General features: G+C 50.1%; 3 protein-coding genes, 1 non-coding gene and 1 pseudogene across 4 annotated transcripts; 1 reads left to right on the top strand and 4 right to left on the bottom strand.

Moving 5' to 3' along the window:
- Window positions 1–1,014: 1,014 nt before the first annotated feature.
- Window positions 1,015–3,400, bottom strand: LOC101781718 (annotated as a pseudogene).
- A 1,098-nt stretch (window positions 3,401–4,498) lies between these two features.
- LOC101780918 lies at window positions 4,499–6,001 on the bottom strand. Its single transcript, XM_004963254.4, has one exon. It carries the CDS (start codon window positions 5,888–5,890, stop codon window positions 4,667–4,669), a length of 1,224 nt encoding a protein of 407 aa, XP_004963311.1. The 5' UTR covers window positions 5,891–6,001; the 3' UTR covers window positions 4,499–4,666.
- Window positions 6,002–8,508: 2,507 nt separating this feature from the next.
- LOC101781322 (VQ motif-containing protein 29) lies at window positions 8,509–9,978 on the top strand. Its single transcript, XM_004963255.4, has one exon. It carries the CDS (start codon window positions 9,205–9,207, stop codon window positions 9,571–9,573), a length of 369 nt encoding a protein of 122 aa, XP_004963312.1. The 5' UTR covers window positions 8,509–9,204; the 3' UTR covers window positions 9,574–9,978.
- A 2,597-nt stretch (window positions 9,979–12,575) lies between these two features.
- On the bottom strand, window positions 12,576–12,648 carry TRNAA-UGC. The gene has a single exon. It is a non-coding gene; the product is annotated as a tRNA-Ala (tRNA).
- A 2,466-nt stretch (window positions 12,649–15,114) lies between these two features.
- Window positions 15,115–17,094, bottom strand: LOC101780512 (tRNA dimethylallyltransferase 9). Its single transcript, XM_004963253.4, has 2 exons — window positions 16,982–17,094; window positions 15,115–16,824 (listed from the first exon to the last, which is right to left on the bottom strand). The coding sequence occupies exon 2, from the start codon at window positions 16,803–16,805 to the stop codon at window positions 15,453–15,455; it is 1,353 nt and encodes a 450-aa protein (XP_004963310.1). The 5' UTR covers window positions 16,806–16,824; window positions 16,982–17,094; the 3' UTR covers window positions 15,115–15,452.
- Between the last annotated feature and the right edge of the window lie 1,787 nt (window positions 17,095–18,881).

The following is an 18,881-nucleotide window of genomic DNA, read 5'->3' as shown; positions in this document are numbered from 1 at the left end:
AGGAATCTGTGCCTGCCTCGGTATCTTGCTAACGGAAGAGTATCCTTTTCACAAACACGAGCTACTCATCACATTCACATGCCTTTGGTTACAGACTTATACTCCAGCTTGTAATGGAGTATTAACAGAGCAACAGTACATCCGGTGTCCTTTAGTGCTCTGAGCTCACTTGTCCTATGTCGTGGACGCTCCTGCAACCACCAGAATCAAGCGAGGACAGAGGAGATATAGTAGGCCATTGTTGGTGCTGCTGGGCATCATCATGGCATGGCCGCAGCAGAGCAACATGTGAACTTGTGAAGCTCGGCTCGGCTCTGCTCAGCGGAGGGGAGGGGAGCAGGGAGCAGGGCAGAGCAACATTTCCATTTCCTGCATCTGTCACTCTGCCTGATTCGCCGTCAGAAGTCTGAGCACTGTAAACAACTGTGCTGGAAGGCATCGAGCCATTTTATAGTACGTACGGAGTAGTAAAATGATAATGGAGCTGCAGCAGCGAGAAGCATGGCTGCGTGCCCGGATCCCCTGCATCGACGTGTCCTGCTCTCCTCCTGGGAGAATTGCTTTGCCTCTGACACTGATCATCTATTTCATTTCATTACTCTGATGAAAGGGGCAGTGTTGGGACGCTGATCACCACTGACCGACACAAACGGAAGACAAACGGTTGCCAGGCTTGAGCTAGGCTGCCTTTCTTAACCAGCAAGGAATAGGAATTGGATATCTGACGATGGTGGCTGCTTCTCCACGCACCTATCGTGTCATGTCACTGACCGAGTCATGCCTGGCCGGCGGCCACGGCTCACGACGTTACGCCGGCAAAGTGTACGGTGGACCTGGAGGACAGGAGGCCTCTGCATCGACGATGGGCTATGCTGCTTGGAGCACGCGTTGGCCCAAATCGGCCCTGCCCATTAAGATGCCGCGTGCTTACTTGGACCTGTGTGTGCATCTGACCACTGGCTGGACTTGATGCAACCACTCAGCACATGTCAAGGCCCAAGTTGCTTCATCTAGTTTAGCCAAAACCACGAATAATGTGAAGTTTTATTCCTCTAATCTCATCGAGTCCAAAAAAATTGATGTACGCACACGGCCTGTAAGTGATGGAGAGCTACATCTATACATCGGTGATCACTGAGCAGAGTATGCATACCAACATTAGCGATGCGATTCACTGCACATCGATCGTGGTCATCTGCAGAGGTGATCGATGGTGAGCAACGCTTAGCCGTATCCTAGCATCTTGGGCGCAAGGGTGAGCAACGGTTGCAGCGTGCTGGGCGCAAACTTCCTCGCGAACAAGAAGCATACGTCCGCCGGCTGGCCGTTGTAGGTACACGTCCCCTGATCCTTCCCAGGTGTCGTTAACCTCTTCAGGAACGCCTCCTTGACGTCGGCTTCCCCGAACGTGGCCGGGTGCGCGCCGCCGCGAGACCAGTCCACCCAAGTCACGCTGCGGTTGGCGATCCGCCCCGGCGCCTCCACGGAGAGCACCGTCGGCAGGTAGTGCTCGTCCATGTAGCACGGCGGGCGGCAGTGCTTCCGGAACTTGGGGTAGTACCGCTCGTCGGCGACCACGTCCACGGCGAGGGCGCGGTCCAGCTCGAACCACTGCGCGCCCTTGCGCCACTGCTCCCGGCGCACCTCCGGGGCGAGGCCGGCGCGGTACCGGCCGCGGCCGTGCGGGCCGGGGTCGTCGAAGGCGCCGACGAAGCTCTGGTGGGAGCGGGTCAGGTAGTGGTGCACCACGGGGAAGGCGTAGAGCGGCACGCAGGACTCGGAGACGAGCACGAAGCGCTCGTTGCCGGGGTCCAGCAGCGCGTTCGCCAGCAGCCGCCGCTCCGCGTCGCACATGCTCGTGTCGCCCCACCGAGCAACCTGCAAGTACATCGATCGATCACTTTGCTTACAAGAGCTGGTGTGGTGAATCTAGTTTGGAATTTTCAAAATTATGCTTTTGGAATTCGGATTTTGCTTTTGATCTTGGTGGTTATGGCACTAGAAAGTGAAAGCGAAATGAAGTTTGTAGCCATAGCAAATTAAAAGGTGAAGGTTCCTAGTGATGGCATCTCATATTGACCCGCATCTCGTGGAGGAAAGAAAGACTAGACCTTTAAATGGATGTCATTTTCAGGGTATCACATGTCTGCCACACGGGCCGGCATGCCGTCGATCGGACGGACGCGCTTGGCTGAATCGTCAAAGGCAAAACTAGAACTTGCGAGCAGATGTCAACCGTGGCGTACCTGGCTGGGCACCTGCCGGCGGTAGAAGGGTGACGCCGGCGGGAAATCGTGGCGGTACCCCGGCGTGGCGTGCACGTAGACGGAGAAGAGCTCCTTGTCGGCGCCGGCGAAGAACCTCTCCCAGAGCGGCGCCGCGGCAGCGGGCCGCGCGTGAGGAACATGAACGCCACCTTGGGCACCCGCCGGAACGGGTACCGCCCGATCCTCGGCCGCCACGACGCCGCCCACAGCAGCTCCTCGTCGGTCATGTTGTGCCACGCGCTCGCCGGCGCCCGCGTCCACCGCTCCAGCGGCGATTTCCCACCGCCGCCCGCGCACGCCTGCTGGGCCGCCCGCTGCCGCGACGACGGCACGGACAGGGCGTCCGGCACGGACAGCCGTGGGAGCACGGAGTAGGTGGAGCCGCCGAGGAGCAGGGCGACGACGGCGAGGAAGCCCGTGGCGAGCACCGCCAGGAGGAGGAGCGGGCGGAGGAGCTTCGGCTTCATGGGCAGCGGCGGTGGCGGCCGGGTGGGAGCTGGGTAGCTGGCGGCGTCCTTGCCATTGCCGTCCACGGCCGCAACTCCTCCGACCATGCTGATCATCTGAACAAGAGTCGAACAACAAATTTAGGGGAGATTTTTCTAGACGAAAATTCGGTCATGTGGAATCGAAAGACGGAAACTTTGATCGATCGGCGGTAATAACAGAGCAGCGGTTGCTGTCCCTGGCTGAACTGAAGCCAATCAATGGAACAGCGGTTTCTGATGGAATCAAGCTAGTAACGATTTTCTCTCGGAAAAGGAAAATCGATCGGAGGAGCAATCGGCAGTATGAAGGAGCTACTAGCAGTAATCAAGCTGGCAACTGGCAGCCGTTTGGGTGTGCAGGAGCAGGAGGATTCCTTGGCGACGCCGCAAGAAACGCATAAAGATGACGCACGCACGCAGCTTTTTGAGCTTTACCCGGTCGGAGAAGATGAAGTCACCAGAAAAAGGAGGAATCGCAGAGTCGGATGGGATGGACCTTGGATATGCTTCAAGGAGGAACAGGAACTCCACCTCTTCCGTTTCGTCTTCTTCTTCGCGCGCGGCGCGGCGGCGGGGCAGCTCAGATCATCGGCGGCGGCGACAAAGACAATCGGACACGACACAGCAGGAGGGGGTGCGCTGGTAGGATCCTCCGCCTCTACGGTGGACGGTGCAGAATTCAGCGATGGCACGCGCCAATAGCAGAGCTGCCGTTTGGGTTTGGGAGGCTTTTCGGCAGGGGATGGGATCATCTAGTAGTGTATTATATTTTTGTAGACTTTTACATGTACACACCCCAAATTCCCAATTTTTATGCTGTGTCTACGTTCATGGTTGCCTTTTTTGCTCATTTCATTTCATACATTAATAGAAGACCATGAACTGCACACGAGCAATTTGTAGAACTAACTTCCTAACACAAAAGAAGATCTAGAACTAGGTCAATCTGAGAATAACTTGAAACTGGTAAGGGCATGTTTGGAAGGCTGGTATTAGGTCCAAAACAGGTGTAAGCTACGGATGCAAGTGTTTTTCCGACATGGCCTAGGGAATATAGTTGAATTTCATACAAAAATCTCCCTTAATTCATGATAATCCGCATTAAACCGATGTCCTAGAGGAAAAGGAAGATCAAAGAAGGGGAGAAGGAGAAATCAATAAACTAAGGGGGTGTTTAGATCCTGGAGCTAAAATTTAGTCCGTGTCACCTCGAATATTTGGAGGCTAATTAGGATGACTAAATATGAGTTAATTATAAAACTAATTACACAGATGGAGGCTAAATGACAAGACGAATCTATTAAACTTAATTAATCCATCATTAGCAATGATTACGGTAGCAACATATTATCAAATTATGGACTAGTTAGGCTTAATAGATTCGTCTTGCTGTTTAGCCTCCATCTGTACAATAAGTTTTATTAATAGTCTATGTTTAATACTCCTAATTAGTATGTAAATATCCGATGTGACGGGACTTAGCCGGGGAGTTATCAGTTTATGGGTTCAAGAGGCTGATGTCGTGAACTGAAAGGTTGCTGTGCCTGTCCAAATCCACGTTGTGTGGTGGGACCCACATGGACTAGGTTACGGCGACCCCTTCCTTCATTCGGTCATTCCTTTTCCTGGAGATTTCTAGACTATGCTGACGATTACGGGTCAGATAAGGCGATGAAATACCTCTGACCCATTAAGATGCCCTGTTCCTTCTTCTACCAGAAGAAGCACAAACTCGGCTCTCCCGATGCAAAGATTACCGCTTGAATGATGTAAAATGTTACTCTTTCAATCCCAAAAAGTGATGGAGCTATACCTATAAATCCATGATTATTAAGCAAAGTATACCAACATTAGCAATTAAGGTCATTGGAGATCGACGAGCTGAGACGATGGTCACCAACAAGGCAACACTTAGCCATATCCAAGCATCTTGGGCGCGAGGGTGAGCAGCGGCTGCAGCGCGTTGGGAGCGAACTTCCTCGCGAACAGGAAGCACAGCTCCGATGTCCGGCCGTTGTAGGTGCAGTTCCCCTGACCCGCCTTCGTCGTCAGCCGCTTCAGGAACGCCTCGTCGACATGAGCTTCCCAGAACGTGGCCGGGTGCGCGCCGCCCCAGGACCAATCCGTCCACGTCACGCTGCGGTTGGCGACCCTCCCCTGCGCCTCGATGGAGAGCACCGTCTGCACGTAGTGCTCGTCCGTGTAGCACGTCGGGATGCAGTGCTCCCGGAACTTGGGGTAGTATCGCTCGTCGGCGACGACCACCACGGCGAGGGCGCGGTCCATCTCGAACCACTGCGAGCCCTTGCGCCACTGCTCCAGCGACACCTCGGGGGCCAGGCCGCCGGGGTAGCGTCCACGGCCACCCGGGCCGGTGTCGTCGTAGGAGCTGACGAAGCTCTGGCGGGAGCGGGTGAGGTAGTCGTACACGACGGGGAAGCCGAAGAGCGGGATGCAGGACTCGGAGACGAGCACGAAGCGCTCGTTGGCAGGGTCCAGCAGCGCGTTCGCCAGCAGCCGCCGCTCCGCGTCGACCATGCTCACCTCGCCCCACTCGACCACCTGGCTGGGCACCTGGCGGCGGTGGAAGGGCGACGACGGCGGGAAGTCGTCGGGGCGGTGGTACCCGGGCATCGCGTGCACGTAGACGGAGTAGAGCTCCCTGCCGGCGCCGGCGAAGAACCTCTCCCAGAGCGGCGCGAGCGGCAGCGGGCCGCGCGTGAGGAACAGGAAGGCCACCTTGGGCACCCGACGGTACGGGTACCGACCGGTCTTCGTCGGCCGCCATGACGCCGCCCAGAGAAGCTCCTCGTCCGTCATGTCGTGCCACGCGGTCGACGGCGCCCGCGTCCACCGCTCCAGCGGCGCCTGCCGGAGCCGGACCCGCTGCGGCAGTGAAGACGACGGCGGCGCGTGCAGGGCGGAGTCCGCCGGGACGGAGAGACGCGGGAGCACGGAGTAGGCGGAGCCGCCGAGGAGGACCACGACGGCGAGGAAGCATGTGGCGAGCAAAGCCACGAGGAGGAGCGGGCGGAGGAGCTGCGTGGGCAGCGCTGCTCTGCCCGGCGGCGGCCGGGTGGGAGCCGGGTTGCTGCCGCCGTCCTTGCCATTGTCGTCCGCAACTCCTCCGAGCATCCTGATCTCAGCTGAGTGAGATTTCTTGGGATGGAGGAAATAGCAATGTATGGTTGTTTCAGACTTTGATTCAGGTATAGTTTGATTCAATGGTTGTCCTCGATCGCGTCCTGCTCGGCGGCGTCGTACGTGCAGAGAATTTTGAAGGAAGCTGCATGCAGTTTCAACTTGGAGCCCATGCATGCATGCATCCAAAATACCACTACTCCGTATACAATTGAAACTGATGCGTCGAGACCAGGAGAGGAGAATGGAATTTCCAAGTGCCACGGTCGGAGGATGAATGCAGGCTGCCGTACCCTCCTTGGGTGGGCCTGATGGCCATTGCCATGCATCACCCCGTCGTCGACTTCTCGTCGCCTCACGGACGGACGGACTCTTCTGACCGACCACCGGCCGCGCGCGTACTAGTACGGAGGAACTGGGCCAATCATCTCGGCCCGGACCGGCCTGAATGTGTAGCAGGCCTGCGCGCGCACAACCATCCCCCGAACCCGGCCAACAACCCAAACAATGTTGTTTGTTCCATCTTATCTAGAAACATTTATATTGATCTTCTTAAAGTGCGACAATTTAAAATGGGTCACATTTGTATCATCCTTCACCCAAAAAAGTCTCAGTATTTTTTGTACCACCTATCCATTTCTATATATTTTTTTCATACAAAACAATGTTTTTATCTCCCTTTCAAGATTCTGAATCCAAGTCATTTAGCCAAACGATTCTACGAAGTGTTCTCATTCGTTAGAGAAACGTTTCTTTCGTGAATCTGAATCCCTACCAAATACGACCTTAGTATGTACCCTCCTTTATAATAATATACTTAATAGATGGATGCCTCATGAGTGAGTGACGAAGTACCAACTTGCTGCCGACTGCGATGGTAAAGTCGTGTTGTGAGGCAAGGCTGATGGGAATAAAAGTTTTAAAGATCAAGAAGAAATTAGCTGCACGCTTAGTGTTTGATCTATGAATGAACTTAGCTGGTCCCCTAATGTTTCCATCCTAGCTCTGTCCTTGTATGTTACGATTTACATATGCTTATCTAGAACAAGATTTGGTTTAGAGGTTCAGTAGTAGCAGCAGAATTAAACGCACGGCAGATGTCTAATATCTTCTAGCACACTTGAGGCACCATCAACATCATTCAACAATGAAGAAGAAGAAGTCGTGGTCGCCATCAACATCATTCAACAATGAAGAAGAAGAAGTCGTGGTCGGCTAATTTGGTCAGCGGCGTATTCCTTCCGTCTCAAATTACTATTCATTTTGATTTTTCTAGATTTATAGTTTTTGCTATGCACCTAGACACATGACATGTCTAGATACGTAACAAAAACTATATACATAGAAAAGCTAAAATGAATAGTAATTTAGGATAGAGGGAGTAGCTACGAAAGAAGAAGCCGCGTGGCTGCTCGGTTGTGTGCTCAACCCAGCCCAAGCTCCTGAGTGACCTAGAGGGACGGAATCAGCCAGCGTCTTTCTTTGACTGCATGCCCTGCAGAATGGACGGACCTGACCGACGCATCACGCGCACACGGGCGTGTGGCCGTGCGTCTTGGGTTGGGGCCTCTTGACTCGAGTGACGTACGTCGGATGAGTCTCCAGTCTGCTGGTCGGTTTGACTTTGACCGACTCAAAATCTTCTCTTCATCTCCCAGGTCGGCACAACAATATGACCAACCGCACTACACGTTGGTTTGGTATTCCTATTTCAAGACCGGACATTCTGCCTTTTCCCAGGCTCCATGTCATGGGCAATTTTATTCTACAGTTAACAAGTTTATGTCCGCTAATAGATTTTACTTGAACTAACACGCGAGTCCGAATTCGCATGCCAGTGATCCAAAACATATACAACACGTGCAACATGTTGGTGGTCCGAAAGAGCAGGCATGCACCTACCAACGCCAGTTGGTAGCCACACCTGTAAGCTTAGGCCTTGTTTAGTTGGGGAATTTGGGAGGTGCCAAATTACTGTTACAGCACTGTAGCACACTGTAGCGTTTCGTTTGTATTTGTGAATTATTGTCCAAATATTGACTAATTAGGCTCAAAAGATTCGTCTCGCAAAGTACAACAAAACTGTGCAATTAGTTTTTAATTTCATCTACATTTAGTACTCCATGCATGTACCGCAAGTTTGATGTGATGGGGAATCTTCTTTTTGCATAGTGTCAAAGTTGGGAGTTGGGAGTAACTAAACAGGGCCTTACTTTGCCCTGCGATGCAAATTCCGATTCCCATCAGCCACGTGTATCATGTGATTGCCAACACAAGGAGGAGGGAGGGAGGGAGAGAGAGAGAGAGAGAGAGAGAGAGAGAGAGAGAGAGCGGGGGCAGGCCGAATTTCTTTGTTTTTTTGTTTTCGTCTTCAGACGACAAACTCATAAAAGGGGCACCATTCTCCATCATTTTTTCGGCTCTTTTGTTCAAAAAAGAAAATGGAGGAGTTGTTTGAGTGCATATTGTAGGCCCAACCCAGTTCTGATCGATCGATCTACTGCCACTGCCTTATCTTGTTTTTTTTTTCCTGTGGAAAAGCATCTTGTAGAATTGTATTGCAAAGCTGTCGAGATCTTAAAAGTGAAACACTGTATTTCGTGAGAACAATTAACTTTTTCTTCAGATGATGGAACAAAGCAAGTAACTAAATTCTCCGATCCATGGAATGTAGTCACCTCTGCTTGACTGGCTGATGGCGAGATGCAGCTGAAACGGCGGCTAAGGTCACTCTTTGGCTGCTGTGTGGCGTGCTCAACAATCCAGCCTTGTTGTTCTAGGGAATCTTCTTTGCTTGTTCTTGAGTTTGCTGAAATGAAAAAAATCCACGTAGCATGATGCAGAGGATAAGAAGCCAATAGAGCAGCAAGCTTGGCCTATTGCAGGCGGCGGTCGGTAAGGCCTAGGTCTAGGTGGTGATGCATCCAAGGACCTGATGACTCAGCAGCAGCAGCAGCTTGATGATGATGATGATGCTGATAGCGGCCGGGCGGGCAGGCGCCTCCCAGCATTGACCGCCCCCGACCACGTGCTCATCGCCGCGCCCGCCACCACTACGCCCTCCACCCCCTCTAGTCGTCTTCTTCCACGATCCCCATCCCCATCCACGCGCAGGCAGCAAGACCACGGCAGGCAGGCAGGCAGGCACACGTATATATCCATCTCCACCTCTCCACCCGGCCTCATCCTCACCGCTCCTCGCTCGCTTTGCTCATTCATTAGCTGCTGCTAGAGCTCCGATCCTCTGCTTCCTTCTCTGCTTCTCTCCCACCCTTCCTTTGCCACCTCCAAACCAGCATCGGAATCAGATGGACCTGCAGGCGGAGCTGCGGCGCCCGGCGGCCCACGAGGCGGCGCTGAGGGCCGTGCAGAAGCCGCCCGCCAAGCCATGGCGCGGGGGGTCCTCCGCCGCGACCCCGCCGCCGCCGCCCAAGGTGTACCGCGTCGAGCCACGGGAGTTCCGGGACCTCGTGCAGAGGCTCACCGGCGCGCCGCCCGCGGCCGCGGCCAGGGGCGACGTCATGCGGCCGCAGCATCATCAGGTGGCGGCGGTGCAGCCGGTGCCCGTCCGTGCTTCAGGGGATCAGCAGCAGCAGCAGCAGCTTTACGGCTCGCCGTGGTTCTCGTTCCCGCTGGCCGGGGTGGACGGCGCCAACGGCGGCGGCGGCCTCATCTAGTCAGTCAGCCGGTGATGACTTAAGGATGCAACAAGACAAAGCTTTCTCCTTTTCTTCTTCTTCTTGGTATCTTGGTTAGTTTGTTTTGCAAGGAAGGAAGGAAGGGAGGGAATCGACTGCACAATCAAGTGTAGCGATGGAGCATAATCTTTTATTAGCCGTTCGTTGTTGGATTATTACAAGTCGTAGCAGCAGCCACCCTGCAATAGACAGGCAGACAGGCAGACACATAGATGATGTTCAATAATAGTGTCATAGTCGTATACTTAGCTCTGTTAATTACCACAGTACCAGTGTTCATACTTCATAGACAGTCGTAGCACTGTAACAGGTGTGATTAATGTACTCTATGTGGGAAGGTGTTGTAGCCCACCTGCTGAAAACAAACTTTTTTTTTTCCGTTTCCCCTTGCAACAAGGATCATGAAATTGGTGTCTGAATTGTGGATCGATTGTGAACGGTAGACCGACTCGCCCCCGCGTCGTCCGCTCTGGGGCGGCTCCCCCGTCCCCCGTCCAACCCGCGCGCTCCCTCTCACCCTGCCTCCGCCGCCGCCGGAGCTGCTCGTCAGAAGCCCGGCAAGCAGCGAGGAAGGCGGCGGCGGGGCCACCTCGCTCTTCCCCCTCCTCCGAAGCCCCTCCTCGCTTCCTGCTCCGGCGGCGGCGACATGGCTGCCGGCCAGATCCTCCTCGGGGATGGCCGGATCCGCGTGAGAGGATGCCGGATCTGTGCGGAGCTCGTGGTTCTTGCCGGGTTGCGGTGGCCGGCGGAGGTGCTGGCTCCACTGATGGCTGGACCTGGACGGCGGCCGGGGCTTGCGCGGCTCCATCCGTTGCGTCCCCTGTGGTGCGGGGTGCTTGCAGCCCGGTTTTCTTGGTGGATGGCATGGTTGCCAGTGTGGCGGCCGCGGTGCGCCCGCGTCGCGACGAGCGGTGCGCCGCCGCCCCTTCCTGCCCATCTGGCGGCTCGCGACCCAACGGGGTGTCTCGCAGCCGGGGGTGGCAGGGACGGCACACGAAGCCCTTGACTGTGAGCCAGCGACGGGCGGCACCAGGGGCTGCGACGGAGGCGATGGCCGCGGCGCTGTCGTCAGCCGAGTCCGTGCGGAGGTGCGTAGGTGGCGTCGAGGTGGCGTGGCCGGCAGCGGCTTGCTCGGCTGCACTCCAGCGATGCCGTGGTGGCGTGGTTGGCTGTGGTCAAGCGAAGGCGTGCCAGCAGCGCCGTGGTGGCGGGGCTGGCGGCGTTGGCCGCCTCATGCACCTCTGGTCCGCGTGGGCAGGCCATGCTCCATGCTCCTGTTACTCTCTCGTGGATGGCGGTTGAGATTGAGGCGAAAGCTTGGATGGCAGCCGTCACTTTCTCCTCTTGGAGGCATACTCTCTTAACCTCACGGTCCCGTCTTAGTATGCTAGGATGATCCGAGTGAAAATCTAACCCTTCCTAAGCCGGTGTTGATAGCGCTATTAGCATCGTGTCCTTCCTGAAAGCGACATCAAATTTTTTTGGCATGGTGGTTCGACATATGCCACCTGACTGTGGTGGGTCATTTCTTTTTCTTCTTTCTTTCCTAAAAAGTAAAAAAGCAAAAAAAAAGGAAAAAAGAAGAGAGAGCTGCTGGTGGTGGTAGTGCAGGCGCTGCAGGGCTTATGTTTCAGTGGAGCGGTTGCTGGAGATGCTGCGGAGGTGCCAAGGCCGCTGGCGGTGGAGTTGCAGCAAGATGATGAGGTTATGTGGCACGGATTGATATCCCAATCCAACATGTTAAATGATGTTTGTTGAGTTGAGTAACAAGTTGCTTGGTGCGGTGTGGTTGATATCCCAATCCAACCGGCAATGCTGCGCGGCGCGTGTTGATGTCCTAATCCAACTGGCCGGTGTTGTTATTTGTTGTTTGCTGTGTCTGGGCTTATTTTTCTTTTAATATAATCGGCAACTCTTCTGCATGGTTTGTTTAAAAAAAATTGTGAATCGATTTTGCTGAATGGAAAACAGATTGATATTGTGCTCTTTGGATTATTCTTTGTATTCACACGCAACACAGGTAGCAATCACTGGGAGAGGACATCGATCGCTGTACAGTAGAGCTATCTGCGCCATCAGTGACGAACTGGTCTGATGCGGAGGCAGGAGATGGGAAGGATCTTAGCTTGCTGATGCTTCATCAGTCATGCTAGCGATCTCTTCTCCTGAATGGGTACAGTGGAATGCCTGAATGTTGTTGATTCGAGATGGACAGCTTCAGTCGGTCGTCACGTATGGAATGGTAGCTGAAGCTGACTGACGTGCGTGATCCGGTGAGGTGATGGTGGTTCAAACATGCCCGCGTGCGTGCGTGCGTGTTGACCGGCCGGCCCACCGACTGACTGATGAGATGAAAGCCAACACGCACGCCTGTCAAAGTTGCTGACCACGCGCCTCATCTTCTTTCGTTTTCGTCTGAGGGGGTGTTTGGGAACACCCTATTAAACTTTAACACCTGTCACATCGGATGTTTGGATGCTAATTAGGAGTACTAAATATAAGCTAATTACAAAACTAATTGTACAGATGGAGTATAATTCGCGAGACGAATCTATTAAGCCTAATTAGTCCATGATTTGACAATGTGGTGCTACAGTAACCATTTGCTAATGATGGATTAATTAGGCTTAATAGATTCGTCTCGCGAATTAGTATAGGGGTTCTGCAGTTAGTTTTATAATTAGCTCATGTTTAGTCCTCCTAATTAGTATCCGAACATCCGATGTGACACTGTTAAAGTTTAACACCTTGTATCCAAACAGCCCCTGAATATGACTGACGAATGGAAGGTGGGTGCCTCTTGCATTCAGACATTTTAGAGTGGATTCAGACTTTCAGAGCCATGGCTGCCATAGTCCATACGGCGCGGCGCGGCGCGGCGCAGCTGAGGCGGCGTCGGAATCTTCCAAGCTATCCGGCTCCCATCAGAGAAACTGCATGGAAAAAAAAAACTCACTGCATGACCAAAAAGAAAAGACAGATGGAGATGCGGGGGATCGAACCCCGTGCCTCTCGCATGCAAAGCGAGCGCTCTACCATTTGAGCTACATCCCCGAATCTGATTATGCAATTCGTCCTGCTGTAATAAACATACTAGGCACGCAATCAATCAACACCAGTGTATGCTTGTTTACCACACACTCCCATCTCTGATAATGTTGCGGTTCGGTGCTTTTTATCAATACTTCATGTCTATAAGCACATGCTAGAAATAAGTTGAGGCCAGGCAATCGACACCAATTTCATACAAAAGGCTTCACACATCTTTCTGTTCAAATCATAAAGCATCTGTCTCTGATAATAGAAGGCTTCTATTACTCAGAATTACCCATGCCCTGTCAGGACAGAGTACAGTCACTACAAATCCAGTTCAACTTCAAAAGGTGCAAATCTGGTCATCACATCTGGAGCTCGCAGGCTCTCTCCTTAGTTAAAACAAAACAACACGAGCCTTCATCTCAGCTCAAACAGTAACAACAATCGCCAGCAGACAAGAGGTTTTCACCAGAGTCGTTCTGTTTGGGCCGCCAGCAGCTCCAGCTCTGACACCAACAGTCCCAGGTTTCTTATATCGAAAGACCTCTTAGCAGCACTTATGATTGAAAACTTTCCTTGTATTTGTGATACTGATTTGCAGTGCGGTAGCCTGTTGCTTTGTCAATAGCCTTTTGAGAATTCAACAAGTCCATGTTAGCATTAAGAAGCTCAAGTCGTATCATAGAATAAATGAGAAGATTTACTATGTAGCTGCACCTTCAGCAGCTACTTCAGTGTAAGGTAGCTAGGGATCAATGACACCAAACTGAATCTCTCTGCGGCAGTCTTAAAAACACTGATATGATTACTTCCATCTTTATAAAAAAATGTAAGTCTGATTACCTGTAGATTTACTAAGAAACTTGAATGGCCAAAAGACTTTAAAGCTATAACAATTTTAAGCCAAGCTGAAGCAATGATTGGGCTCTATACTGCATTCAGACCAAACAGAGCAATACAAGCCCAGAAAGCCACATATTGTTAGAATCATATACAGATAGGCATTTCAGACAGATTACTTTAGCTCTATTACTGGTAAGGCCATAATTATGATGCAGTCTGTACCAACAGCAGCTACAATAACACTAAACACCGATTAGGATCTTCCAAGAGATCTGCTCAATTTAATAAAAACTTTATCTCTAGAAAACATGGGTAAGAACTAAGAAGATGCTATTGTGACATGGGTATGAGAAAATAGTAGGTCTACCGTGAAGCTTTTGCATAAAATAAATAATTGAGATATTTCATAACCATTGGATGTCATGGATCAAACGCTTATTGTCTGATAATTCAAATAAACACATTAAGAAGTAACCTAGATGAAAATAAGGGGCACTGCTGCAAAATATCCACATATAATGATTAAATCCAAGACCATTGCTACTCTCACCAACATAGAGATCCTTGGAAACTGAATTTTCCTGAAGGTACAGCTTAAGGAGAGTTGTTGCACAGCCTCCTCCACAAGGCTGGAACTAAGAGTCAGTGTTTTCTCTAGCTGGTTGTTGGAAGCAACTAGGGTACTTGGCTAGAGGAAGTAGATTAGTCATTGATACTTAGCTAATCCAGCACCAAAGAGCAAAACATGTAATTTATTCATGTTATATAGTGTTGAGCATATTCTATTCCATGCCGAATGAGTTTATTTACCTAGCAGCAGCCTGCAGCCAGCTGCAGTCTTGGGGTAAATTTTTAAGGCTCAACATAACACAAAATTACCATTCACAACCCATACACAGTTGACCCATTGTCTCTCTAACCAATATCTTCAGGTCTACTTTTTTCCCCCTTTGAGGGGAAAATGGCAGGTGCTCTGTGCCTCTGCCTTCTCATTTTATCAGAATAGAAGTTATTTACATGTTCCAGTCTTTGAAGGTCAGAAATCAAGTCTAAACACAAACTAGATGCCATTAGTGTTAGATATACAGTTTGTTATGCTGAAATGTGCACAGACCCTCTAAACAGAGAGCTATGTTAACTCTTCAGGAAGTTCCACAGACACAACTGCCATTCATTGCAATGTACAGCACATACAAGAGCTAGATATTCTATATGTTGTACATTGATTGAGATATAAGATTCCAAGGTTGATTCACCTAGTTAATTTAGTACTGGCACTACATGATTGGGATCATATAAGGATGCATCAGTCTGATACGTGTTAGCTTGCTCTGTAACATTATGTATCAGACAACCTCAATGTGATTGCTCAATAAACCTTTTCTTTTCCAAAGAAACCTTTGGTTTCTCCATTACAATTGTAAATTGTATTTGGTAGGGAAAAAGAAGAGTTCAAGAAGACATTTTGAAACATCTGCCAATTTGGATTTTATATTTCTTCTTTTAACCAGTACCAGATGACAAAATATGTATCTTACATTGCTTAATGCATGGCCGATAGCACAGCTAGCAGCACTGTACTACTGCAAAATCAGAAGTGTCAGCACATATAGTAGTATAGTTCATTGGGAATAAAATGGATAGTACTCAAAACATATCATCTCAATTTCACAAAGTATGCTATTCAATTCCAGCTAAAAGGAATAACGAAATTCAGTGCACCCCAGAAAATAGCATCCAAGCTCCTTACAAAGTTCAAAGAGGGAGATTCCAAAGAAGCAACCTGACTTTTCATTCCAATGTGGCACTTTGCCAAGGCATTTGCACTCTGATGAAAAACTAAATTTAAACCTATAAACTGAAATCCTGAATTATCTATGTATTGCCCTAAAAAAAATCCTCCGCCAAACGGTCAACGCACCCAAAAGCAGGACATTTTCAAGGTGGAAAAAAACATGACAAGAGAGTAGAACTAGACCTCATTTCCCCTGTGTTCTCCTAATCCAATCCAAAACATGAGAACAGTTATCATCCCCACGGAACACCTTGTTCACTGAGCGATAGGTTTTGAGATCCTGGGTTTTGTGTATGCAACTTTCCCTTTTCATTTCAAGTGATTCAGGAACCACCCTTGCATCAGGGTCATGGTAAGCATTACAAATAAATTGAACAACTGGCTCGAAGGGTTGTGAAGCATCGACCCACTGGTAGATCCTCTCATTGCGGAACCAGGTTAGCTGCCTCTTTGCGAAGTTCCTAGACGTACTCTGAAACTTGGCAAGAAACTTGAGGAACTCTTGCGGGGTGCTTTCACCTCCATTCTGCCTACAGTGCAGCAAGTACTCCATGGCTTGCTTGTAACCAATGGCCCGAGTTGCAGAGTTCATATTCGGATGCAGACCGATATCAAGCAGCCATGATGCTTCTGAAAGCAAACCTCCTGTGTCAGCCAGCATTTCTTCACACCTCAAATCAAGTGCCCTGTACAGTTCGATGCGTGGACTCGCAAGGAATATACAAAAGAAGTCATAATCCAGCTTCGTGGCTTCACAGTTTCCGTCAGCGGAGGACTCGGTTAGCTCGGGGTCATGCTGCTCATGAAATGAATTGTATGGCAAGGCAAAGGCAGACGGAGGGGAGCCTGATGACCTGATAATCTCAAGCCTGCGGCTCAACCTTTTCCAGTTATTCACGGACAAGTCCAAAACTTTGGGATCACCAGCCCGGGCCACTAGCTCCACCGCTTCCTCCCACTGTCCGCTCTCCCGGAAACTGACGAGCTCAGAATACACAGCTGAAGTGATGCCCATGGACGATTGCGGGACATCTGGCTTGCCGTACATGTACCACCGCAGGTAGAGCCCAGTCCCTCCAGCAACAACAGGCACCCGGCCTCTGTCAAGAACATCCTGCGTCGCTCTGCGGGCATCCCGGAAGAAGGACCCAGCCGAGTAATCGTCGGTCGTGTCCAGTATGTCGATCAAGTGATGCGGCACCGCGTCCATCTCCGCCGCGGACGGCTTGGCGGAACCGATGTCGAGGCCGCGGTAGACTTGCACGGAGTCGGCGCTGATGATCTCCCCTCCGAGCCTCTTGGCCACCTCCAGCGCGAGCCTGCTCTTCCCGGCGCCGGTCGGGCCTGAGATGACAATGACCGTGTCCTTCTTCTTCGTCCTCTTCTTCTCGGCTGGCGGCAGAGAGGCGGTTGCCATGGAGACCTTCTTTGCGGAGTGGGAAGATGTGGGCAGCTTGTGGTGTGAGCATAGGACGGGCCAGGTTCTCCAGATGGCGCGCCGCGTAGTCCCGAGCTGCGGCCTCATTTCCCAGCACATGGTAGATAGAAAAGAGTACCTGCCGAGGATGCAGAGGATTTCAGGCCACTGAACAGATAAATCGAATTAGTGGGTGTAGTACTGCATGTGATTGGGTCAGATCCGAATGCAAATAGTTTAGGGCAGGGTTTGCGGTGGTCGGTTTCGCGCAGCGGGAGTGGAAGGGAAGGGATTACCTGGTGGATGCTCGTCGGCGGCGAAGGGCGGCGCCGCTCGCCCAGCCGTCGCCGCCAGGAAGGGGAAGAGAGAGATAAACGCGAGGGTAGATGAATGGTGGGTGGTGGGGAGAGAGGACTGCCATGGGCCGCAGGCAACAGAATCTTTGCACGAAATCAAACAGCCCAAATGGCTGGCCAGCCCACCAACCGAAAGCCCCGAATGCAACACGGCCCATCCCGCTGTGAGCAACAAGGCCTTTTGCACAAGCAACTTTCCTGCTGAATGGCGTTGTTGCTCTTTGTAGTGGAAAATGCAAACACGTTCCGTGATCTGATTGCAAAAGATTTCTTGTAAAAACTAGCTACGCCACCTCGTCAATCCAATGAAAAATTTCTTGAAGCTTATGAAGTTGTGTTCATATTGGATAATCGTGAAAAATTCAGGTTTGTATCATCATATCCCGCTCGCAAAGAAATTTTGTATCTACTGTTGTAGACTTGCAGTTATCTTAGATATTTAGTTGGGATATCTCAACCAATGCACAATACTAAAAGAAAAGTGGCCATTTGCAGCACATTTTTCAAAATCTATTCAAATCATCACGGCAAGGTTGGTATGGCCGGTGTGATTAACCCTACTATTTTTAACAACTCTAATATGTTACTTGAATCCCATAGGTTCATAGATTATTAGGTAAAAAACTGTAATGTTATTCCCTTTTTCGATAATCTTTATCCCTAAGCGGCCGGATATGACAATACTATTATGACTGCAATAACTTTTGAATGTCTTGTTATTGGAGTTTTATTCGATGCATGGGATTTGGTTCTCATGTTTGTCACCATTTTATGCAGGTCTTGTTCACAAATTGCTGATATCATTCGATCCTAGATCCACGTACCTGTCGAGGTTAGTAGGAATCAGAGTTATACACAATCTTCATCATCATCCTACTTTATCTCTGCCATAGACATGAAAGTAGGGATATAGTTCTACTAATTAAGGATATCTCATATATGACATTAAACTGTTGTTTGCCACTACTCGTTGTCCTTCCCCTACATTTATTCATCTACTACATAGTTTGTTTCAAAAACATGCCATTGGAATCCTAGTTTCATCAGTTTCAATGATCTTTGACAATTAACAAAAACTCTGAAAAAAATAGAATTTGATTAAAATGAGAAATGAAAAAGGCAAATGGCATAAAATAAAGAAAAAATTTGTAGAAATAATAAGATGACTTGGTTCAGTTTTTGTCTGTCCCAATTGCTCTCATGCTTCAGCCTACGGCGTTTGTTCCTTGTGTCAATGTGGTAGGTGGCATCAGTGTCTAATGTCGCATCCTGGACAATTTTGCAACTCATTGGATTTTGATTTTGTTATGAATGTTGTATTTTTTTCCTTTTCCAACATAAAAAAGGTTGACGTGTAATGCTTGACTGATCTGTTTGTGTAATGTGCTAGAGAAAGTGTCGTTGATTTCTCAGTTTCAACCTTGTCATCTAGGTTAGAAAGTTACCTGTGGGAGATGATATTTGGATTGCTCGTCATAGGAAGGATCGCAAGAAGTATGTTCTTGCTTTCATTGTTGAAAGTAAAGAGATTTCGGATTTTGATGGCTCAATTGAAGACAACAGATACAGAGATCAGAAATTAAGGCTGAAGGTACCTTCCGAACTTTCATACCTTCAGCTTGGACTGTTAAGTTTTTCCTTTTTGTTGGTGGCTCATGTTGGGTCTCATCTCTAGCCTATCCAAGTTGCTTGGGATTAAAAGGTGCTGTTCTGTTTATTAATGAATTATTGAATTACATATGCTGCAATTATATTGTATGTTTAAATCATGTATGTGTTTGTTGTCATAACGTTGGAGGCAACTGTGGCAGTCATTCAACAACTATATGCATTTGGGCCT

Source organism: Setaria italica, chromosome III, assembly GCF_000263155.2.
Source record: "Setaria italica strain Yugu1 chromosome III, Setaria_italica_v2.0, whole genome shotgun sequence".
In the NCBI taxonomy this organism is placed as follows: Eukaryota; Viridiplantae; Streptophyta; class Magnoliopsida; order Poales; family Poaceae; genus Setaria; species Setaria italica.
Note: the sequence above shows the minus strand (reverse complement) of the source record. Positions and strands in the feature narration are given on the sequence as shown.